Genomic DNA, 9,860 nt, shown 5'->3' with positions numbered 1-9,860 from the left:
GTCCCCTTACTATATATAGTATAGAGAGGCTCGAAGCTATTTGACTTTGATTGCAGGGTATCGTCAGATACTCCTTTAATAAGATAGAAAGGGCTTTGATCGGAATCGATTCTATGATTGAATAGCCGAAGTGCTACTTAGTAGTAGAAACTCGGAGAGACAGCTGGAACGGGTGGAGGGGACTCTATCATACCTGCTAACTCCTAGGATGAGAAGTCAGTCTCTTGTTTTTGGCAGGAAAAGTTATACCTTCGGTAGAGTGAGTCTACTTAGCGAACTGGAAGGACGCGGAGATCGATTGATCAATATGAATCTCGAGAGTGGATGGTTGACTGCCGCCCCCTTGTCCTGGAGTCTCTCCGGCCGGGGAGGCGCTTGCTATCGTAACCTTTTCCCCGGTGTATGTGAAAAAAGTGACGAACCCATTTCGGTCATAGGTTAGTCCAAAGAACGAGAATTGGCTTCCTTAAGCCACACCCCAATAGTGTTCCTCAGTAGCTCAGTGGTAGAGCGGTCGGCTGTTAACTGACTGGTCGTAGGTTCAAATCCTACTTGGGGAGAATTTCTAGTTATCGCTTTTCTGACCTAGCGACCCCCGTCCTTCTCCTTCGTTTCTAAACTAGCAGAATCGTGGGACATCAAAAGTGGGGAGTTTTTTGTTGGTTTTTATTCCTCACTATCGTATAGGTGAACTTGGTTCGTTCAATTCTTAGGGAGAAGAAGGATCCACTGGGAATGAATGGGCAGACTGAAGTAGTATCTTCATTAGCCGGAAGGAATGAGTCTCCACTAGCGTCATTCGAAGAACGAACAAGAAAAGGCTTACTGTTTAGGTAGGACTGTTTAGGTAGGATATAGTCCAATGGCATGGCTAAAGCTCTGCCAGCTTCTTGTAGACTTAACTTTATTTTGGCTCCGAGTAGTTTTTGGGTAAGATGGTCGAATTTTTCTTCGCCACTAGTGGCAACGAAGTTCTTGGTAATTAGCAAGGAGGAAGGAAGATCTCCAGTCATTTCATTCAGTGCCTGCGGTAAGGCAAGGCGCGACCCACAACAAAGGAAGGGGGAAAGCTTGCTTGCTGTAGCCCTTTTTTAGTAGACTAGGCTTAGTAAGCGTAAGCTATTTAAGTAGGCTCGAGAAAGGTAGGCTCGCAGCTTCGCCAGAAGCGACGAAGGGGGGCTGGGGAAGAAGCTTATTGAGAAACTAAGCGACTACATGAGAGGGAAGCTGTCTACGAAGCTTTGCCCCTTGCTTTACAGAGATTGTTATGAACTGACTAAATGACTAGATTCCCCCGGAACGCTAGCTAAGCTAATAGTCTTAGTTTCTCAATAAGCTTCTTGATTGATTCAGCGAACAAATCGCCTCCTTCTTAGAACCCATTGAGGAGGGCCTCGGCCCGGTAAGGGGAGAGTGGCCGAGTGGTTAAAAGCGACAGACTGTAAATCTGTTGAAGTTTTTCTACGTAGGTTCGAATCCTGCCTCTCCCACTTGTTTGTTGTAGACTTCAGAGAAGAGAAAGAAGGCATTCGTCAGCGGAGGAAGGCCAACCGAGCGAAGCTCTTTCTTTTGGCCGCGCCGTGAAGTTAAATTGTAGCGTATGTTAGTTAGAGAGGTTAGCGAACTACTACGATCTATAGATTCTCCATCTATATCCAATCCCAACGAGAATAGAAGCGAGTCGCTTCCGGTTTGGCCTGTAATCGTAGTCTTTTAGCTTATGTAGTGGTCGGCCTTCCTACACGCACGCGTTCGAGCTACGCACCCTTGGTTCGGGACGAAGCCAAGCCGATACATACGATAGGCGAAGGAAAGACCCCCATTTCATAGCGCCTGGAGAAGGCAAGTTTGATCGAGGATTGGAGTTACAAGGTGGAAGAAAAGGCTCGGGATGGATTTAGGAGTCTTTGTGCGAGCCGTATGCGGTGAGAGTCGCACGTACGGTAACGAGGGGGGTTCGCGTCTATACGTGTAGTGTGGTGGTTGGGCCTATCCACCCTATTTGTTCCATGATCTATGGGTCTACTGGAGCTACCCATTTCGATCAATTAGCCAAGATTTTGACCGGATACGAAATCACTGGTGTTCGATCTAGTGGTATTTTTATGGGGATTCTTTTTATCGCTGTAGGATTCCTATTCAAGATCACTGCAGTTCCTTTTCGGGCGGCTGTAGAACGGACGGCCGCCTATAAGTGGTAGGGTAGGGTGCGTGGTACCGCTCAGATTGCGGCCAATCTTCCTAACCGCGCGCGGGCCGGGCCGGGCTTAGAGCGCGTGAAACTCATCACTACCTCGTAAGGGCGTTGAGACCATAGCATGTTAAACGAAAGCGCCGCTTTCTCTCTAGTGTTGTCACACAGCTGCCCGCCTAGAAGAGCCACTCGCTCTGTAGTGTTGTCACACAAGATAAGCACGCCGCCCGCCTGCTGGCCGGGCGAATCGAAGTTCTCTTCCGGTCAACTGCCCACCCAGTCAAGTGCAAAAAACACAGTAGAATCACGCAATGCACGCTGCTGGTGTGCTTCCTGCCCGCGAGGAAAGAAAGAAGAGCGACAAGGTTCAGATTTGACTGTTTGCAGTATGGAAGCAGATTACCCCAAAAATCCCTGGGAACAATGAAAAAAATAGATATCTCGGTATCGAAAACTATAGGAGGCTGTATTGGCGAGATCCAACGGTAACCAGCTGCCTAAAAGAAAAACCGCCTGGAAGTCCGAGGACCTTTAGTACTGTACCCTACCCCCGAACCAGCAGCCTTCGCGCCAAGCAAGACCGCCCTTGTCCCTTTCTCTTATATTATTACAACCTTCTTCTTTGCTTTGTTTCAAAAGAGTCTAAGGCAAAGAAGAAGTGGTTCGTATGCCTACTTTACCTACTTGACGAAAGGGAACGAACTTTGTTTCGTTTCCGGGGGTTATGGATTGGATTCAGTCAGCGTCACGTCATAATAAAAAGGAAGGAGTGACGGTTACCGGCGAACGCTTTCAAAGGCGACCCTCTCGAGGTTCCGGCTGTTTCCTAGATTGAAGTAGCCTTTCGTCGCCTTACCAAAGGAAAGAAGTCACTATCAAAGAACTCACACGACTGAAGTACAAAAGGTGCGCTCCGCCCGATGACTAAGAAATAGGTTTGCGCTTGAATTGAAGTGATGAGGTCGCAAAGAAAAGAGGAAAGTAGGGCTCCTATTTACTAAAGGTTGGTTCTTCGGTTTCCTTTAGAATGAAAGTAGCTTACGCTACCTTACTACTTAACTTTGTTTTATTCAAAGGGCGAACAGCCCCCCCCAACTAGTCGTATGGGGTGGGGTGCTTGTGGTAAGCTGCCTTGGATATCAAGAATTCCTAAAAAAAAAGACAAAGTCCGGTATTTGACGAAGATCTTTCTTCCTATCAATAGATAGGAATGAGTGTTCGATATAGGGGATAGGATCTATCTGCTCTTTTTCTTTCTATTTTTTTTTTTTTATTCCGGCTCGGCCCGGGAAAGCGCTGGCAACAACAGAAAGGAAGGGGTCCATGTAGCTGCTGCGTCCGCTCCCTTCTTAGTCAATAGAGCAGCAGGTTCGGCATCTACTACAAAAGATAGAATCCACTTCAGATAACCACGCCTCTGCTAGGCAGCGTGTGGAATGCATGAAGGGTGAAGGGGAGCGGACCTTTTTGGATATATAATCCAAGTCGAGAGTGGAGTTACGGGAACAGCCGTCTGATGGAAAACAACTTTCACGTTCGGTTCAGAGAGCACTTTTTTCGTTGAGAATCCCCTTTTGTATAAGGTTCCCTTTCGTGTGAATTACCTAGCGGCGAATTTCAAACTTTTTTGGCCCTATCTATTCCATCTCTCGAGCCCCGAAGAAGACCCCCCTCCCCTTCGGACTCAATATCTTTTTTGACTCTATATATGTGGGCACCTGATATCTATGAGGGTTCACCCACCCCGGTTACAGCATTCTTTTCTATTGCGCCTAAAATCTCTATTTCTGCTAATATTTTACGTGTTTTTATTTATGGTTCCTATGGAGCTACATTGCAACAAATTTTCTTTTTCTGCAGCATTGCTTCTATGATCTTAGGAGCACTGGCCGCCATGGCCCAAACAAAAGTAAAAAGACTTCTAGCTCATAGTTCAATTGGACATGTAGGTTATATTCGTACTGGTTTCTCATGTGGAACCATAGAAGGAATTCAATCACTACTAATTGGTCTCTTTATTTATGCATCAATGACGATAGATGCATTCGCTATAGTTTCAGCATTACGGCAAACCCGTGTTAAATATATAGCGGATTTGGGCGCTCTAGCCAAAACGAATCCTATTTCGGCTATTACCTTCTCTATTACTATGTTCTCATACGCAGGAATACCCCCGTTAGCCGGCTTTTGTAGTAAATTCTATTTGTTCTTCGCCGCTTTGGGTTGTGGGGCTTACTTCCTAGCCCCAGTGGGAGTAGTGACTAGCGTTATAGGTTGTTGGGCGGCCGGAAGGTTGCCACGAGTAAGTCAGTTTGGGGACCGAAGGCAGTTCTCCGTGCACCGGACACGTAGCTTACCGAATCAGTTGCGACACGGATGGGAATGCATGCTACGAAAGATAGGGTCGAGTCTGATACATCAACCGTCTGTCTACTCAATATCCTTGTACGAGTCCACAATCACTACACGAGATGAACCCAGGTTTGGTTAATTTAAGTTGGCCTTAGGTGTAATAGGACTCCCAGTTACTGCGCACGATCGTATACTGAGGTGCTCCCCGCCGGTTGTTGGAACGACGCGAGCCGGGCCGGGCCTCAATTCAGAAAGATAAAGGGCCAAAAAGTTTTTTAAAATAGGAGGTTCCAAATTCCCCATCTCATTGAGGGCGGAAAACGAATCGACATCTCGATGTGATACAGCCTTTTTTTCTATTTTAGTTGGGAAAGAACGGCGAAGTCCATCCAACATATTTTATAGAGCCAATGAAGAATAAGAAGAGAGCGAAGCGCATGCGGAACGGACACAGAAAAAAGAAGTGTGGAAGAGAAGCAGCCGAGCTCATTCCCTTCGCTTCCTGGGCCCAAAGCAGTCTTTCCTGTCCAAATAAAGGATTTGGGGCTTCTCTTGCTACGCTACTTTTAATTTCTTTTTGAATATGAATAGAAAGATAGATCTATCCGTCTATCCTATCCGATTTATATTTATATATCTAAAAAAGAAGCGATTTCATTCAACGTTTGATTCAAAGAACTGCGCTTAGCCCCCCCGCTCATGAAACGGCTTTGCTGCAATGTGGATGGCAGAGGGTCCGTAGTACCCGAAGCACTGGAGTGATCCAGTAGCGGGGAAGGGGCCTAGAAGTGCCTACTACTACACCACACTACACCTGGCTCTACACATTTACAGAGCTAACCCCTGTCCAGTGCCTGGCAGAGCTAAGGTAGCTTGCTTCTACTCTTTATCCCTATCTTCGTCCAGAAAAAAACTAAAGGGGACTTCCTTTTTCGTCTCGAATTTTGCATCGAACTCATTTTATTAGTTACAAAAAAAAAAGAAAAGAATCATATTGAAAACGCTCCTAACCCAAGCCCTTCCTTTGTAGAGCCGTGTATTGTAAGTGATCCGAACCTGCCCGGAGCGAGCCTCCCATAGAGGCAAGTGAAGTTGGTGAGCCGTATGATAGGAAACTATCTCCTGCGGTTCGGAGAGGACTCAGCTGTTAGTTAGTACCCTCTTGGTTTCGGAGTGGACCCTTTCACTCTATTTTATTATATACGTTTAGTGAAAAGAATGTTTTTTGATACACCTAGGACATGGATTCTATATGAACCAATGGATCGTAACAAGTCGTTACTACTAGCAATGACTTCCTCTTTCATTACTTCATCCTTTTCATATCCTTCTCCCTTGTTCTCAGTTACTCATCAAATGGCACTCAGTTTATATCTTTAAGTTCGATCATTGACAAGGTTCAAAGAAAGGGTGGGCCTTTGCCCATAAGAAAGAATCAATTCGTGATAAAGACTGACAATGTTGCCACAAGTTACTTCCAAAATAAAAAGAAGCTCACTCCCAATCTGCAATAGGTAAGCACGATGGCAGGACTTCTTGGCCGAATTTGACTACATCATGGAGTACAAGCTATCAATTGAGCAAGACCAACACAGTTGCTGATGCATTAAGTCGTAAGGCTGCGCTAGCGAACATCAGTGGAGTTGCTAGCAATCTAATCGGTCGAGTCAAGGAGGGGCTTGATAAAGATCCCTTAGCCACGAACTTGATGACATTGGCTAAGGAGGGCAAGACCATGAATGGGAAGAGGATTTTGTTCCTGGATTTCATGAGATCAAAAAGGCAGGTTCAAAAGCGCATTTCATAGCGAAAGACACGAAAAACACCGGGTTTCGTCGAACTTTCTCGCTTTTCGCTTCGAGGCCAGAATGCGAGGCAAAAAACGCAAGTTTGTTCTTTTTTTTAATTACGGACTAAAACATATAGAAAGTGTTAACACTTTTGAGATACGGCATAGAAGCCTTGTCCAAGTGCCGTGGCTAGTAGGCGAGGAATCATGTGTTCGGGCAGGCAGACATTCCTTTTCGGACAGGCTGATTGATTGGTAGAACATGAGCCTAAGCATGAGTTAGAGTGCCAGGCCAGTTAGCAGAAAGTGAAAGACGCGGTCGAAGCACATCTCACTGGCTTGCTTTGCCCGGGACGAGTCTCCCTTGGTTACGGGTCCATTGTAAACGACAACACGCACCTTAGAAAAGAGGCCCCAAATACCCTTGCTTTTTTCCCAAAGCACTGTAGAATCGTACGATATCTTAATCAATATCGCTAGAACCAGACACAACCATTCCTTTAGTCCTTTAGCGGTGGAATGAAGTCCAAACGTAGGCCCAATCATCATATCATATACATTACATATAGTAAATCAAAATTTTAGTTTGATCCTGTCTCACCCAAGTCAATCGGCCTCAAACCCGTTCTACAGATTTTCAAGATATTTTAATTGATTAAATTTCGCGTGAAAAAGGAGACAAAACCCGGGATTTTTCGTGTCTTTAGCTTGGGAGCGAGGTTTCGAACCTGTCATTATTTTTCGGTGCAAAAATGGGACTTCGTATCTTAAGCAATTAATTAAAAAATGTGCTATTTTTGCATTTACTGCCCAAAACACGAGGTTTTGGTAATCAAACCCTCTATCTGAAAGAAAAGGGTCTGAATACCCAGCACCTATAAAACCTATAAAAGGAGAAATTTCGGGAAGATCTTGTCCCTTGTCCGAGACTGAAGGACCAGCAAGCCGTGTTAACTGAGACATGTGGCCGCTTAACTGAGCAGCTGAGTCCGTGTAAGTACTTTGCAAAAACTTTATGCTCTGTGAAGAAGAAGAAGTGAGACAGAGCGAGTGTACGTAAGGGAGTTTACCCCGACTTACCCTTGGGGACTCGACCAATAGGAAGAGGAAGCGAGCCGGCCGTTAACGAAACGAGTTGGCCGTTAGCGGTTGGAATGTGAGGGGTGGCAATGACGTTTGCTGGCATAACGTTTGGCTTATCCGTGGGCATGGGCGTATCCTCATGCCACGTTAAGGAGACGAACTCAAGGCTTAAATCTTAATAAGAGAGTGTAGCCTCTACTTAGTGGTTGAGCCATAATAAGAAGTCGTTTTGAATGACCACCAGGACATTGGGCTGGAGGAACAAGCTGCTGATTTAAAAACTAAAGGAAAAGACTGGACAGGACAAGGTCAGTACAAAGGACAAGGACCAGGACTGGACTAGTATGTTTGAATAAGCCGTGGAGAGAGATATGCGTTTGCCAAGAGACGCCCCGCCGCATGTCCTTAATCTGATGTTGGCACGTAACGTGCTTGTAACGCTTGCATGCTAAGCCGTGGAGAGGAACTCATAAGAAATGAGCGTAGCATGTCCCTTAATGTTAAATAAGCCGTATTTATGTTAATAATGGGACATACTAACTCGAACAAAAGGGTAAACCCCCTCTCACTAGCGATCTCCTCCCTCTCACTATCGTTCGAGCTCTAAAGAACCATAAAGGGCCACCAATTCCCTACATAATTCCTATAAGGAGACATACTAACTGAACAGAGGAACATTTGACTGATAAAAAAACTAAAGGAAAAGAGAGGAACATTGGACAGAGATCCGTAGCGAGATAGCGTTTGTGAAAAGCCATGTTGGTCATGTCGTGATTGGCTAAAACCAGGACATTTCAAATAGAATTGGGATAATTGTGCGTGTGAGATGCCTCGCTTCGAAGCCCCAAAAAGAACAAAAAGAGCAAGGAATGCAGCCAAAAGGGTGGGGAAGTGTGTTCGAGAATTGTGTTATGTGATCGACGAACCGGTCAGCCTCTATCTGCCGCACAACTTAAAGGTTCGCCTGGCAACGCTGACAAGATGTCTTGTCCCAACGAGTGCATGAAAGATCATCTTATAAAAAGGTTCTAAATACATATTAGTCGAAGTGTATAGTAAAGATGCATAGTGTCTGGGGCATTGAAAAGAAAGCCTCTATTCCGTATAGGATAGAGAAATGAAGTGTATCGTAATAAATCTTATTCTTTTTAATCGACAAAGCCCAAAGATAAGTATAAGTTTCGTCAGCCAAAAGACTTTTTTAAGTTCAATGGCAAAGCGTATTCTTAATAAGAATTTTCTAATTATGTTAGAAGGAGCTAAATCAATAGGTGCCGGAGCTGCTACAATTGCTTCAGCGGGAGCTGCTGTCGGTATTGGAAACGTCTTTAGTTCTTTGATTCATTCCGTGGCTAGAAATCCATCATTGGCTAAACAACTATTCGGTTATGCTATTTTAGGCTTTGCTTTAACCGAGGCTATTGCCTTATTCGCCCTAATGATGGCCTTTTTAATCTCATTCGTCTTCTGAGCTTCTGTCTTTCATTCGTATTCCGAGATACTACAAGATAAATCTTATATAACTAAGATAGAAAGGATCCTTCTGAACAGCGAGACTAGCGGTTGGAATGCTCTCGAGAAAAAGCCTTTTGAAAAGAAAGCCGATTCCATATAGGATAGAGAAATTACTGGGTGTTTGCATGTCGTTTTGAATAAGCCGCGGTTGGAAGGCTAGTCGTTTATGAGGCTAGGATGAGTTCACTCGTTGAAGTTTTTCATATAAAGTTCAAGGCAAGTGTATAGAATGGAAAAAGGGCAAGGACAAAGAAAGGCCATTATTTCGCCAACAGCCTTCTCGCTACGTTAACAGCTGGCTCGCTTCGGTACAACACTCGCTCCTTCGCTCTATTGCTCGCTTCATATAGATTCCGCTCGTTCTGTAAAACAAGGGCTATTTTGGGGATGAAATGAGCATGTTAATAGGAGGTAACCCGATCAAGAAAGCAAGCAAGATAGCTGTCCCGATCCAGCAACAGGAGCAACAACTAGACTAGCTGCGGCAACAGGCCCGCCCCTTATTATATTATAAAACCAAGTTCCTCTCGCTCCACCTGAGACTTCTCTTTGTACGGGGGAGACTCGTTCCTGAACTTCATTCTGTGGAATCGATATGGAGATCTTATGCGGTTTAGGGAGTCTTCTAAGACAAGAGGCGTCTCTCGGGCAGGGGAAGAGAACCCGGGCCCAAGCACAGCTACTAAATTGCATCGTGGGAAAAAGGTAGGATCTTCGAATCCTTTGTTTTGGATTTATGTCCCCAGAAGCAGGGAATATGCGTATCGACCCGGATCCGCGTTGAAAAATAATAATTCAAATGGCTCATTCCCGAGAAGCGATCGATGCTCCTGCTTTTATGTTAGGTCATCCCACGCCCAAAGCAGCATTCGCTAACTGAAAAAGGGGCCTGGAAGAGGCTCGACTGAGAAGGCTTTGACCTTTTAT

At 45.1% G+C, this 9,860-nt stretch overlaps 1 protein-coding gene and 2 non-coding genes across 3 annotated transcripts in view; all 3 read left to right on the top strand.

Moving 5' to 3' along the window:
- The first annotated feature begins 488 nt into the window (after positions 1-488).
- TRNAN-GUU (transfer RNA asparagine (anticodon GUU)) lies at positions 489-560 on the top strand. The gene has a single exon. It is a non-coding gene; the product is annotated as a tRNA-Asn (tRNA).
- Positions 561-1,407: 847 nt separating this feature from the next.
- On the top strand, positions 1,408-1,490 carry TRNAY-GUA (transfer RNA tyrosine (anticodon GUA)). The gene has a single exon. It is a non-coding gene; the product is annotated as a tRNA-Tyr (tRNA).
- Positions 1,491-7,818: 6,328 nt separating this feature from the next.
- LOC141639687 (ATP synthase subunit 9, mitochondrial) overlaps positions 7,819-9,860 on the top strand; it is a 2,196-nt gene continuing 154 nt past the window's right edge. The window contains exon 1 of the mRNA XM_074448753.1: positions 7,819-9,860. This exon is cut by the window's right edge and continues 154 nt beyond it. Within this exon, the coding sequence (XP_074304854.1) occupies positions 8,536-8,889 (354 nt within the window). The 5' untranslated portion in view covers positions 7,819-8,535 and the 3' untranslated portion in view covers positions 8,890-9,860.

This window comes from Silene latifolia, unplaced genomic scaffold (genome assembly GCF_048544455.1).
Source record: "Silene latifolia isolate original U9 population unplaced genomic scaffold, ASM4854445v1 scaffold_535, whole genome shotgun sequence".
Classification (NCBI taxonomy): Eukaryota; Viridiplantae; Streptophyta; class Magnoliopsida; order Caryophyllales; family Caryophyllaceae; genus Silene; species Silene latifolia.
This window is presented reverse-complemented; position numbering and strand designations above follow the sequence as displayed.